This window comes from Thermobia domestica, chromosome 3, assembly GCF_964235325.1.
Source record: "Thermobia domestica chromosome 3, izTheDome1.hap1.1, whole genome shotgun sequence".
Lineage (NCBI taxonomy): Eukaryota > Metazoa > Arthropoda > Insecta > Zygentoma > Lepismatidae > Thermobia > Thermobia domestica.
Window position 1 is genome coordinate 109,666,669 of NC_137456.1, and position 14,701 is coordinate 109,681,369.

Genomic DNA, 14,701 nt, shown 5'->3' on the forward strand with positions numbered 1-14,701 from the left:
CCGCATCCCTTTACGACTTGGCAACGTCGCGTCAGAGCTTGAATTTTATTCGTTTAGCTGAAATGCCAAGATGTTTGTCACAGGCTTTACTATAACGTGTAGAGCACGCATCGAGTGAAATGATCTTATCTTCTCAACCTGTTACTCATTTTCGTTCAACATGCTCAAATTTTCCATTTAACGAAAGGATTAACTCACTTACTCACTTTATGCTCTTCAGCCGAAGGTTCAATGCTGTCCTTACCCAACTGGATTCAGTTTCTACTTTCTATTATATATTCGCAAGATCATCTTAATATTGCCCTCTCATCAGCGCCTATGTCTTCCTAATAGTCTTTTTTCCGATTGTGTTTCTAGTTAAAATTTTAAAAGCGTCCGTACTTTCTTCCATTCTGGCTACATGACCTGCCCACCGGAGCCTCTTAGATTTAATGATCGTAACAATGTTATGTAAATGATATAAAAAATAATCTATTCCTCGTTATGAAATTTCGTGTTCCTCATTCCTGTCTCTGTTGGGTCCGAATATTCGACTCACGATTTTATTCTCAAATACATTCTGCGTTTTCTTCTCAAAGTAGTAAGAGACTATGTTTCGCAACCATACAGTACAACACCATAATTATTGTTCTATATATTTTAAGCTTCAAATTCTACAAAATTCCAAAACGAAAGAGTTTGGTTTGAATAATAATACGAATTTCCTGCTTTCAGTTGATTTTAATTTCTTCGTGGATACGATTTTGATCTGTTAATGTTGATTCTAAATGTTTGAAAGTATCCATTTTGTCGAAAGTATTATTGGATATTTTAATGTATTCATAATTTGTAGTATTACGGTCACAGCGAATTTAGATGTATTTAGTTTTTTCTGCATTTACTAATAAACCTATATCCCTGCAGGTGTTTAACAAAACTTCTTCATTTCTTTCTATTGTCCTCTTTAACGTTCAGGATATCGTATCGAAATAAGAAAGATAATAAAAGCATAAGTATAATACACTTTCAACGCTACACGTTTAATAGCCATTTTGCATTATACATAATCCTTTTCTACATATGCACAACGGTCTGTATCACAAATTACACAGCTCTTTCCCTTAATAAACATTCACATACCAAATCAATAAAAATGTTAAAACTTATAATCACGCGAACACATTTAAATAAATTCATGAAATGCATTATCTTCGGACTGCTACATAAATAAAAAGGAATGCTCATTATGCATCAAAATAACGTCTGCATCAATCAAATTCCATAATGAATGACAAGAATACAAATACAATAAAAAATATTACAATTAAGTCTCATATTCTGAAAAGTGAAGTCATGTTAAGTAAAACGAATATTTAAAAATATGTCCTAATGATATGTTGATAACTATTCAATACAGAAAATTACAGTATTGTTAATTGAAATAATCCCCAATCACAAAAATTAGCAAACCGTATTACGTACAGAAGGTAACATAATATAACACTTCGATATCCCTTATCCACGCTCTCATCATTTCTGTTATGAAGATACGGACAAAGATTTGCTAAAAAGCAATAAAAATACAATAAGAAAAGTGGCGTATGTTCCAGTAGGGTAAGTATAAACAACTATTTACATGTGTCAGTTCAACTTTGTGAACACCAAAAATATAATTTCTTGTTTTACGTTACAAATCTGCTTTACAAACATAGTATTTTAAACATTACTGGCAATATGTTACATTTGTACAGTACAATCATCATAAAATGCACAGACGACCTACTTGCAAGTCATATAATACAAGCCATGTCTGAGGCCAATTGTGTAATACTAATAAAATGAGGAGAGGCGGAACTATTTATGGATTGCCAATATGTTTAAGGTTTCTCATTAAACTGAGCCATTGTAGAATTATTTGACAATGTCTGTACTCGAGTAAACCGAGAACTGCGAAACTTTTCAATCGCATCTGAAAGGTTCACACGTTTTTCGAAGAATTCTACTAATGTAGGGTCTGTCAAAACTGAAGCAAGGAACTGTTCTACTGAAATGAACCACTGTAAATCCATATTGCTGTCTGTTCCGGACTGTTTTCTACATATGGAATTTCTCTTAGATCCTACAGAATCACTATCGGAACTATCGAGCTTCTTCTCAGTGTCTGAATTTCCATTCTTGTCAGAAAACGCTTGGTGCTCAGGTTGCTGCAAAAATTAGAAAACAAAAATTAATGCATACTTAAAAATATTTCTCTCTACGCATTAATTAAGACATTACGCTCGTCTAATATGTGAGAGATCGCTGACATGAGAAACATATGCCGAGTAAATTTACTATTAGATCATAAACAACTGCGAAAAGATCATATGCTAGGCCATGAAGATAAGAGGATATGATACGACTGGAACCTATGGAAATGGATAATAATAATTTTACTAGAACTGGATCAACAGAAAATAAAAATAGAACGGCTCACTTTTGTTTCTAAAGCCTCTATTTTCAACTTTCGAAGACTATGGCTGGTTAATTACTGAGATTATCAAAAATAACGTAACAACTTTCAAGAAACGCGAAAATATATCTTTCTACAGAGTAATCCTGGAGTTACAGTTTACTGCTTCACAAAATCCCAAATATGAAACAAACAAAACAAAAAATCTTTTTGTATATATATATAAATTAAATTTCCTATAAGTACTTGTTTTCTACCAGCACATACCAAGAAATAAGGTACTACATACACGCACCCACACATACATACGCTCGAATGAAATTATAAGTCCCGTATGCTTACGCCGGGAGCTATTACTAGCATGCAATGTCAATATCCTCTGCCTTTATACAGTTAACGAACCTTCCAGAATGTTCCAGACGGTTCTAGAACTTTCTAGAATGTTCCAGACGATTCGAGAAACTTCCAGAATGTTCCAGACGATTCGAGAAACTTCCAGAGATTCTAGAACCTTCCAGAATGTTCACACATTTAGGCCAATGCAATGTATTAGATTAATAATGGAATGTTCAGAAAGACCCCCAGAGGATTACTGAATTACAGATTGCACCAGAAAAACACTACTGCTAGGTCAGTTACATCTTACTTCACCAGTACTGACAAATTCGCAAGTTGCCACATTGGCACCCCCGGTGTCTCTCCCGACTTGGTCACACGAAAATCATTATAGATCCCAGGCCCAATCTTGGCCCAAGTTGACATTTGGCACACATATGCCAGACATATGGGGCTACCTTGGTACTCAATTTCAAGGAAATCAAATGGACACTTTCTGAGACATCACTGATCCAAAATTCTCCGGGATTTTACGGAAAATGATATGTGATTTTCAATTAAATATTCCTGGCATATCTCGTAGCCTTTTCTTTTCTCTTCAAAATAGTATATTATTTTTCTTTCTAGCTCACTATTTACGGGAGATATGAACAATTGGAGCTAACAAGATTCTACAAAGAACATCAAATTTATCCATTTTTTATCACCCTGTACTCTGAAACTACAGGGGGTACAGAGCTAAAATTTGGTGCATGATCACCTCTCATAGGGGCCTACATTTACACCAAGTTTCATAAATTCTGAGACGACGACGTTTTTCTTTTCTCCCTGAAAACTTGTTTGATTTCACATGGAATGGCTCTAACAGTTTTGTGACAGATTACTCTAATTGCATTACTGTAAGGAAGCGCCACTTTGAAACTTTATATATTATGCCTACTCAAACTAACTTTTTTATGTCTGCTTTTCATTTAGACTTTTAGCGAAATTCGAGTTAATTAAAAAAAAAAAAACTAGTAGTCTTAAAATCATGGTATTGGCTTACATCATGTGTGTTTGCATTATAGTAAGAATTATTATTTATTACTTACAAATTTACTTTATTTAGTAATCACTTGAATACGTGCGCATATTCTTCATTCTTCTTTAAAAATAAAGAGAAACAAACGAGTAATATTTCTTTTTACTTTGTATTATTTTATGGAGTATCTGTAGAGTAAAACTTTCCTCTTAACTTCAATTATTTTAAAACAGTAACACCAGTGGTTTATTAAGGATTTTGTTTCGGAGACGGACGCTATATTGAAAATAGCGATAAACCTGGTTTTATTATAACACTATGTATTACGAACCGAATGGGAAAAAAGAAAGTGTTCTTTTCTTTCGGGAGAGGGAGAACTCAAGCCCTATAGACATTATCAATATGCAAATTTGTAATTCTTATCATTTCGAAAATACCTCTCAGAAAAAAAAAAAAAATCTGAAAGAAATCCTGATCCTACAAATTATCATCTTTTCCGGTCCATGCACTCCGTGGCACATCCTTCGAAAACAATGTGCAGTTGCAGAATTTCAGTGACAACAAGCCAAGTTTTTTTTTTTTTTTTTTCCGTCATGACATTCAACTACTAGTTGAACATTGAGAACAGATTGTGAGCAATGCCGGGGAATACAATGATTCATTGTCTGATTAGCTTAACTCTTCAACAAGAAATGTATCCATTAGTTCCAAACGACACGAACTAATGAATCAACTAAAACTTCCGACACTTTTTTGTTTCCAGTAGTTCCTAACAAACGTCCAACATAAAAAAGACACAATTGTTAAAAAGTTCTGTGCCGTTTAACAGACACTGTAATGAAACTGGTTCTTCTTAAATTTGATTAAACTACTCGCTGAGAAAAACATCACTTTTTATTTTGAAACTAATAATCTGTAACCGTTTTGCCCACTATACACTTTGGCTTGTCTGATGAAATGAAAGTGCATAGTTACCGAAACCACTATACACGTGGCCCAAAAGTAGGTATACAGTCTCATACTGATTGACTTACGGCATTTTATATAATTTACTTACTGTTATCCAGACAGGTTTAACTTAGGCTGGTTTATTATTTGTTGTTAATTTCTTTTCACTTATACGCTAAAGTCGGAATAGACCGAAGTAAATAACCTCATTATCTTAATAAATTGTCACACTTAATCAATTTCACGGTTGTATACCTACTTTTTGGCCACCCTGAATATAATTAGTTTTGTATATTAAAATTGTTTTTCTCAGCGGGTAGTTTAATCATTTTTTTTACATGGATTCCAAAGCTAGTTAATACGGAAAAGATTTTTCTTTTTTCAAAAGAAAACGCGTTGTAAAAAGAGATGGATAAAGTTAATGATAAGAAAACACATCTGCATAAAAATAAATGTGAAACATATATATACACATTTGCTTTGCTTTTCGTACGCAGAAACCACATGACTCAAATCGTACAGCTTCATTGACCCGGAAGTGACGAAATTAATTGAATCTTCATCAATATCTCTTAAACTACATACATTAATAGAGTGCTTCCTACATTGTCAAATTTAATTTTTAATTAACTCGTTAACGTCCACTGTACCTTTAAAGGTACAGTTATATTTTGGTCCTCCATATATGTCGCTGCCTTGCAAAATTTTGTAAATGAGATTACTGTGGTCTTATTGTTAAACTGAAATTCATACTTGTGTTTTAAACTTTGGAATGAAAAAGATGTAGACGGCACTTTCTCCTTAACAGTCAATCTTTTTCAATTTCACCATCTTGTTTTAAAAAAATTTACAATAATTTCGTAAAAAGATAAGAACAATTGTCGTTAATAATCAAGATATGTTTGTAAGATATCTTTAGTGGTGTTAGTTGTGTTACTACAGTATTCACTTGTGTTGTATGCCAGTGGGATTGCGAGAAATAAGGGTGTTCCTCGAAAGGTACACTGGTCACTAACGATATCAGTTTGAGATTTTCCTCTTGGTCGTAAATATGTGAGAGCATATTGTGTACACTATTACTAGCACTAACAGCAGTTCTGACATCGCATTCGGTGATGTTTTATGATGGAGATGGCGTCGATCCTGGCGGCCCGGGACCCCCAAAGCTCATGTGGGCTCCCATGTATTTTTATGAATAAGTATTTTTTTTAAAAGTACTTATTATTGTTATACGTATTTTATTATGAATGCCTCCCCACCACCACCACCACCACCAAAGTTACAGAGAAATCGGCGCACTTGGCTAGCACAAGTCGAGTTTGTCACCAGCGTCGCTTCCTATCATTGCAAGAAGTTTTAGATGAATTAGAAACCTTGTCTGTGGATAATGAGTGTGATACAATTGATGTGACTTTCCTCCTACCTAAGGCTGATGTGCTCACAGATGAAGAAGGAGGTGACGATGAATGATCCAAAGAACACAGGCGACGTTCCAAAACCTAAGAATAAAACTTCGCAAAGTGAACCTCTCCCGAAGTGGAAGAAAGGAGATACTGTATATGCGAGTAATTGGGAATGTAAATGTACAAATGGAGCTGAAGAAAGGTTTCAGAAAATGAAGGAAGAACCTGAAAATCTTTTGCCCTATGAAATATTTTGTGTTTATGACCAATGAAGTATTTGAACATATTGTCCAGCAGACAAATCTATACGATCGGCAGAAAAACAATCATGAGTTCACTGTTACTAAGACTTGAACATTTCATTTTTATTCAGAATTTCATTTTTATTTTACTCTTATCGGGATATCACAGATTGGAGAGGAAAAGGCAATATTGGTCTCTGGATGAGGATCTTCATGTAAAAATAAACAAGAAAACGCCAAGCAACATATGGAGGTGGGCGGAGCAGATTGACAGTAAATATCTCACAGTTTGTGCGCTTTAGCTCATTTGGACACTTTGCCGCCAAATTTGCAAATCGATGCAGGTGCGTCCTGTGACATATGAGAACTGTCTAGGAATGCAAAAAATGTGATGTATACCTATGCCAGGAAAGAGACTTTCGAAGAATTTCACACAAAGTAGAAGGTCTTTTGAAAGTATGTAATGTTAAAAAAATGTCACCTTAAAAGCCCAGTGTCCCTTTTAAGGTACACATCTGTATCTCCGGAAGGGTAAAAGATATTACCATGAATAAATGCGTATGTTCAAATTATAGTGTTATTAGTATATATACAAAGTTCCGTTAAAATATCTCAACTACATTTCCCTTGGGCGTTAAGGAGTTAAACTGTTGTGCTTAAAGTAAGCAAACAATACAATGCATTATTAATATTTTAACTCTACGATGTTAAAATATTAATGGTAACATTAATTTATCACCCTCGAATGCAGTTAAACACTGGTGTTTGTAAATTCAACACATTTTATCCCTATTTTTTAACTATTATGGAGAACATTAATGCAAAATACCGCAGCAGTATTGATTGTTTTTAATTTACCTGAGGAGTCACAGGTGTATTATCACCTGAAGCTGAAAGATCAACAGCAGCCATTAAGCTATCAAGCGACTCTTCCCGATCAGTGTAAAATTTCTTCCCAACATCACCAAGTTGAAGGAGCAACGTACCTTGTAAGAAGAATAAACAAATTAACAGGTAATTTTTACTTAATTCGATTTTAATCAATACAATGAACTTCATTAAAGACTACACATGGCATTCCTTTGTATATATACATATATATCAAATAAATGATTGTATCACCCTTTTCAAGAATAACCTACCAAAGTGAGTTAAAATAATGAACATGAATATTGAAAAAAATTTACTACATTTACTTTTCAATTTCAAACGCTCCTTGTAGGTGGGTACTGAACCTCGTTTTGTAATTTTTCCCCCCAAGTTTACCTATTATTTATTATAATGCTTCTTTTATAAAAGATCAGTTTGAAATCTATTTTATACACGATTGCAGCTACGTTTTTTTTAATTCGCAATTTGGGGTGCTATTCAATCTTATAACTACAAGAATCATGGAAGTAAAGCTTTAATGCACAAATATAAAGTTTAAGAGTTGGAAAACAAAAACAAACACAAACTTTTAATTTAAGAGAAAACGATATTTGGATTATAACTATATCAATGTGTTTTCATTCTACATATTGGGTTAACTTATTTACTATTCATATTCATTTATTTTAACTTACAAAGCAATAAGGTACACATAAATAGTCTCTGATAATGAAAACAAATCAAACACCAAACACCATATAATTTGCGATAATTCATTCAATCTTTGTCGCTGTCTTCGTTGATTGACATATTTTAAACTTTAGAGCTTGTTTTAAATATATTAGTAACAAAAGAGAAAGGAAAATCGTGAAATCTGGCAAAGAAATTCGAAGTTTTGACCTTGAAAGTCCTAAAATGGTCAAGAAAACTGATTTTTTTTTCAATGTTGCCATGACTTTCAGAGCCTGAAAAAATATATGTTGTGCCTAAGGATACTAAAACATTTTGAACAAAATATCAGCGACGTTCCCTTCCCCCCCCCCTCATTTTTTTTTCTTTTTTACGATTTTTTGAAATTTTCAACACGCAAAAAAAGAAAAATATATGCATAGATTTTCTTTTAAAAAATCACATTTATACCTTCAGAGTATCTATAAAATCTGTAAAACTTCCAAATTATTTGGACCATCCCCACCAGAATTAAAAAATATTAAATTTTGAGCATGCATAATACGATAATTCGGTAAGGGGTGGGAGTAGGGAGTCGAAATTTTTTTTGGAGAGTGGTTTTAGGTCAAAAGTAACATTTTAGGCCAATAATGATCCAATTTGGATCAAGGGCCGATTGCACTATCTTACTAGGGAAGATCCACCGTAGCTCTACGTTTCGTACCACCTACTGCTGGAAAGGGACACTGAACTTCAATAAACACGCAAACAAATATTTACAAGTTGTGGTACAAAGCTTATATCTCTTAAATAAAAGGAAAACATGCAACCTTATGCTGGTCAATATCATATCCGTAGATTTACTCAAGATTCTTTCCACTACCTATCATTCACTTCCAATAATCATATCCAGGATTTAGCGGACCGCGAATCAACAGACTTCGGGTTTATCGGACATAAGTTGAGGCAAACAGTAATATTTGATTATTACGAAACAACATTCAACGGAAAAGCAACTAAAGCTTGAGACTTTTTTTCATCCTTTTAAACGCACTTTTAAGAAATATTTTGTTACTAGCATATATGCACATTAAATATTTTACATTTACAATATACGGCATAGGTGCATGTAATATCATATTGTAAATGTAATTTAAATGTTATTCGTACTACGATTCGCGATTTAATAGGTTTCCGATTCTACGGACACCCTTTTGTCCCAATTATTGGGTTAAATCGTTAGTTTACTGTACCTTCACTAACGTAACGAGCATAACTGCGGGAAGTTAAACTGAAGATTTCGTTTTTCCTTACAACACAGAATAAGATTACATTATCTTAGGTATAGTCGGATATTTTTTTTTATCCAGATAATGGGTGATACTCACCTATTATTCGTTATTGAGATACTATTGAATACTAATATCGTTATTTACGAGGAAAAATCGAAAAGTCTTTGCGCTTACTTTTTATCGAGCGTGTAATTCATTTTAAAACAAAATCGAGATATAAAAGGGTTGCGGTAGGCTTTTCTTGGAACGGCAGCAGTCTAATTTCCGATTTCATGCACCGCTGTTACAGCTGCCGAAGATGGCCGGTATCTTCAAAAAGTTCACACCATATGAGCAATGAAATGTTATTCGTTTTCTATGGTGCAAGGGACACACAGACACTCATATCCACAGGGAAATGCAGCCAGTGTATGCAGAAAAATGTTTAGCAGTGCGAAGTGTGCAGTGATGATGGAAGAAGTTTGAAAATGTACAAGAAAATGTACAGGACAATGAGCGATCGGGTCAACCTTTTCCTCGCTGACATCGGCAGGGTTGGAAAATCACGATTTTTTCAAAAATCATTTTTGTTGATTATTTTATTTAAATCCATTTCTTTTCTTTACGTCACTTGTACCTGGACTTTTTTTTAAATGGCATACAATTTACATGATATCCCTTTTTTAAATGGTAAACTACGGAAATTTCAGGTTGCTTTTATTATGTGATGTTAGAAAAAAAAAAGAAAAAAGAAACCGGGGGTTTCCTGATATTTACGCTGTATATTTTTAGAGATGTTCCTCACATGTGACAGTTACTTAGTAGCAGTACATTAATATTCTCCTAGCAAACACGAAAGAGTATGGGAAAATTTTAATTATTCCCCCGAAGATACGCGATTTTGATGTAATTTGGCTTGTGCATATATTAAACCTTATGATTTAATGAAAATCATTCATGTATATCATTACTTCCTTACAGGTGTCGCTGGTTATCGGTAAGGAGCAAGATGGAGAAGATAGTATTTCAGTATGATTAAGTTTTCGAATTTGAAAGTTATAGCGTACGGCAAAATTACAATGAAATGAAGTTTGTATATGGTGGTAATTGCCCATCCTATGACACTGTCGTGAGGTAGAAGAGAAATATCCAAACACTTCCCTTACAAATAAGCCAAGACCTGGAAGTCCATTCATCATGGACGACGACGCCACAATGAGGAAAGCTGATCCGGGAAGACCGACGAATAACCATCCATAAAGCTCATTATACATCATCATAGTTTACCATCAAATTTTGTATCAAATTTTCTTTGATGGTAATTTGGTTAAATAAGTTGGCTAAAACCTTTGCATGCACCACAAATTCTCAAATATAAACATGACTCGCCTTGCTGATTTGTTCATGTTTCTTGCAGTTTTATAGTTGCACATGGTACTGTAACTACTATGAATAAGAAAAAAGTTATAGAAATGAATGGAATGACTGATTGAAGTTCCGCTAATGGCTTCCCTCTGTTTTCAACGTTATATTCCTAATTAGTTGTGGTTATGTTAATATAATTTATCACAATTCATTGTTCCATTTCCTTCCTTTATTAATAATTGTTATTCGTAAGTGTTAGTTATTTTCATGCTTGCTTTCTTGCTCAGTTTGTATGGATCTATATTCTATTTGTTAGTCTGAAGCTTAAATTTCGTCCAATTCTGGTAATTTTGCCGTAAGTTTTATCGTTTTGGAAGACCATCTGCTGTACTTAACCTTAATATCCTTTAGTTCTATAGTTACATAAAAGAGGATATCGCTTGTATGCACCAATAAGAATTTCAACCTCTTCCCTTGTCCACGTCATACTCAATTTTACCGCCACCGCACAGTGATCTTCGTTTGTTTTCGTTGATGCAATATCGAACAGAAATAGAAGTTTTATTTTAGAACAGTTGTAAGAAATGTTATAAGCAACCAAAAAATTGAATACAACTTGGATCGTACACGTTCAAATTCCACTTTGATGAAACATCTGTTACAATTTATGATGGAATATTTGATAATGTATAACCAGCTTAACATCACTGAGCAAAGTGGACTCAGTTATGGTAGGATGAGGCAATAATTCATGAAAAATTACAATGTCTAATGTGTCAGCACGTTGGGTTCCGCATTTGCTAATCCCTCTTCAGAAACAAACATGATGTGACATATAGTGTCGCTTGTTGAATATTTAGAGCAAAATGATTTTATTATTATTATTTCACCATCTGATAGCTATGGACCTATACGATCGAGAGACAAAAGAGATGAACAAGGAGTCGAACAACTCATCTTTCTCTAAAACGGCAAAGATACAAAAGTTTGTCAGTGAAGTCATACTTTCCGTTTTCTGGGACTATCATAGAATCATCCTTACAGACTACCTTCAGAAGGGTGGTACTATCATTGGCACATATTACTGCTAACTTCTGACGAAGTTACGAGATGCTGATACGCAAAAACATCGCTGTATGTTTACCAAAGGAATCCGTCCCCTTGGAGACAATGCACGCGCTCACGCATCCCAATCAGCAATCGTGGAAGCTGTTAGATGTAGTTTTGAAATAATGCCGCATTCACGCTAATCTCCTGATCTGGAACCAACCCATGGTAGGCAATCGAACATGTTCCAGTCGGGCGACTGCAGGAAATCGGTTGTCATTCGCGATATAACTCGGATCTTGTTTTAAACACTTTTCATGTCTTCTTAAATCTAAAAGAAATTCCTGTCCATTAAACATTTTTATACGTGAAGTGACGAATAATTGCAGACGGCTGGTTCCACTCCCACGCAACGGACTTTTACATCGGAATACAAAAGTTCATCACATTGTATGCCAAGTGTTTGAATTCCGGTTGTGAATACGTTGAAAAGTGGTGTCACCTACGTTGTATTTATAGCAATAAATGTTTCAAGGTCATTGTGTCTTCTTGTGTTTCTCCTGCCCTACGGAAACCTACTTTTTGAAAGCGCCTCGTATTATTAAATAAGGTCAGTTTTATTTTTAGTGTCAGGTTCATGGAGTTTCTTTCTAAGGAAAGTAATACCAAATTCCTTAAGTGAAAGCTTCTAAAACTTGCATTTTACAATTACAACAAATTTCATTCCACCATTACCAATTCCAAATCTCTTGGACTATCTAATATATAATAAAACAATTTAAATATGTCTAGATTTGAAACAGGCCTTCCAAACACAAAATTTCTAACATTACTCGGAGCACAAGGTATATATGGGTTTAACATGTACAGATTATATGTTCGCTTGAATCGACTGAAATAATAGAAGCCAACTATCATTAAAGAAAGAAAGATATTTCAAAAGAAATGCAATACTGAAAAAAAAAAAAAAAAAAAAAAAAACTACTTACCAACTTTGGTTGTGGAATGATACATCTGTTGATCATCTGGATGAGTCTGAAACATATCGTACAATGTTTTCCACAATGCAATAAAATGCGGTTGAGACATTTTCGGCATTGTCTTCAAATCCAATCTACTGTCTTGACAATCAACAAGCAATCGTAGGCTAGCTGTACTCTGAGTTTCACTCCCATCTGAAATAAAGGATAATTTGCATTCACATCTATTTTATTGCCTAATTACAAAGTTTCTCACCTTATCTTCTTTCTCCTTGATATACTTACCATTTCAATGTATTACACTTTTATAATTCATTATATCATTCTATACAATATTAATAAAGAGCTTATCTTTGTTCCCGAATATATCACGTTGCATATAAAGTATTGAGCTTTTGAAGGTCAAAATTGAGAATACATTTCTTATGATTTGAAAATAACACTGTGAAACCAGGAATGCTATTTTCTTCGATGACCTTCTGCCATTTTTATAACACCATAATCTCATCGTTAGACAGCTTCTGTAGTTTTTGGTCAAAAAATTTGACACGTGGTTTTCACAAGACTCTCTCGAAACTAAGTTAACACTAGTCAAGGAGTTCTGCACAAACCGAAAAAATTACAGTCTGACAGTGTCAGGTACGGGTTATACAGTGGATAGATTAAAATTTCTCAGCCAAGTTCTCTGAATTGCTGAAGGGTCGTTAGAGATGTATGCTGTTTTGTGCTGTCAGTGTGGCATACGATTCCCTTTAAGTTGATACTTTTTTTTTTTTTTTTTTTTAACTGCTACGTGCACTCGCGCTAATTGTTGACAATACAGGTCCGAGTCTATTGTTCTGCGTGGCAGCAGCAGCTCGTGATGCACAATCCCTTTCAATCCCTCCAAACACTCGGCATAGCCTTTATGGAGCTTCTCGTCGCTTTGACTACGAACTTCCTCGCACATTGTTGTCGTATGTTATCCACTTTTCAACACTCGTGAGTAACTGCTTTAAAAAAAAAAATCGAGTTCGTTACGTTTCAGTAGAAATTCCCAGATAGAAATTCGATAGAGTACATGTTCTTGAGTCAGATCACGTGGCACCCAAACGGAGAGCTTTTTGTATCCAGTTTTCTTCAAATGGTTTAGTATTGTTTTACGATGGATCTTTAGTCATTAGCGATGCCATAACTATTTACATGCCAGTCTTGCTTGACTTTCCCCAGTATATCATCCACTTTTGTTGTGATTGATGTCCATTGCGAGGAGCACCTTTGATATCAAAATTTTCAAAATGAAAGCAACTGAACTGTCTTTTGCCTGGCCAAAGCAACACAAATTTCTACACGGGGCTGCGCGCATCTGCGACTCTATCAAAATAAAACTGTCAAATGTAGCGCACTTTTGCGGCAAGTTCACTCCTCTTTACGGCGCAGTATCTTACGTCTGATTACAAGAATTCACACACTTTTTGCACATCCACTAGCTTCAACTGTCAGCTGTCAAATGACGTTAGGCCTGACCCGCTGCGATTCATATATCCTCAATTTGTCACGTTTACGTATACTATTGGTATATTTAAACAGAACCAAACTTGTGTAGAATTATTTCTTCAATACATCAAGTAGTCAAAAGCTCTTACGCAGGAGATGGTGTAAATGTGACAAATCTGAGGACATATGGATCGCAGTGGGTCAGACCTAACGTCATTCGACCTGTAACAGTTAAAGCTAGTGGATGTTCAAAAAATGGTAGAATTCTTATAATACTTCACATGCTTTCAGAAAACTCCGAGGTGCCAACGGTGGGCAGTATGTTGCACACACATTCAGGAAATATTCTTCACATTGAAGTACTAAATAGTAAAGGAACGAAACTCTATCGTGTGTGTTAATGACATTGCTAATGTTTAAGATTACTAATAATCACTGCAGAGGTTGAGTATAAACAGGAAATTTACAAAGAAAATATTGAAATTGTATAAATGGAAATGTGTCAACTAATAAAATGCAATGAAATGAAATCCTTTTTTGAGTTTTACGTTCCACGATTATGCCGGTTAGGCTAAAGAAGACGGTGATGATGAGTAACGAATGAAATTGTGGAATGAAGTGGGAGGAAACGGGAGAACCCCG

At 34.5% G+C, this 14,701-nt stretch overlaps 1 protein-coding gene across 3 annotated transcripts in view; it reads right to left on the bottom strand.

The window, feature by feature from the left end:
- Positions 1–998: 998 nt before the first annotated feature.
- Tbc1d8-9 (TBC1 domain family member 8/9) overlaps positions 999–14,701 on the bottom strand; it is a 104,194-nt gene continuing 90,491 nt past the window's right edge. For all 3 annotated transcript variants that reach the window (XM_081751439.1, XM_081751436.1, XM_081751438.1), the window contains 3 exons: positions 12,593–12,778; positions 7,240–7,367; positions 999–2,183 (listed from right to left, as the gene is read on the bottom strand). In XM_081751439.1, the coding sequence (XP_081607565.1) occupies positions 1,857–2,183; positions 7,240–7,367; positions 12,593–12,778 (641 nt within the window). In that variant the 3' untranslated portion in view covers positions 999–1,856. The remainder of the gene's footprint in view (positions 2,184–7,239; positions 7,368–12,592; positions 12,779–14,701) is intronic.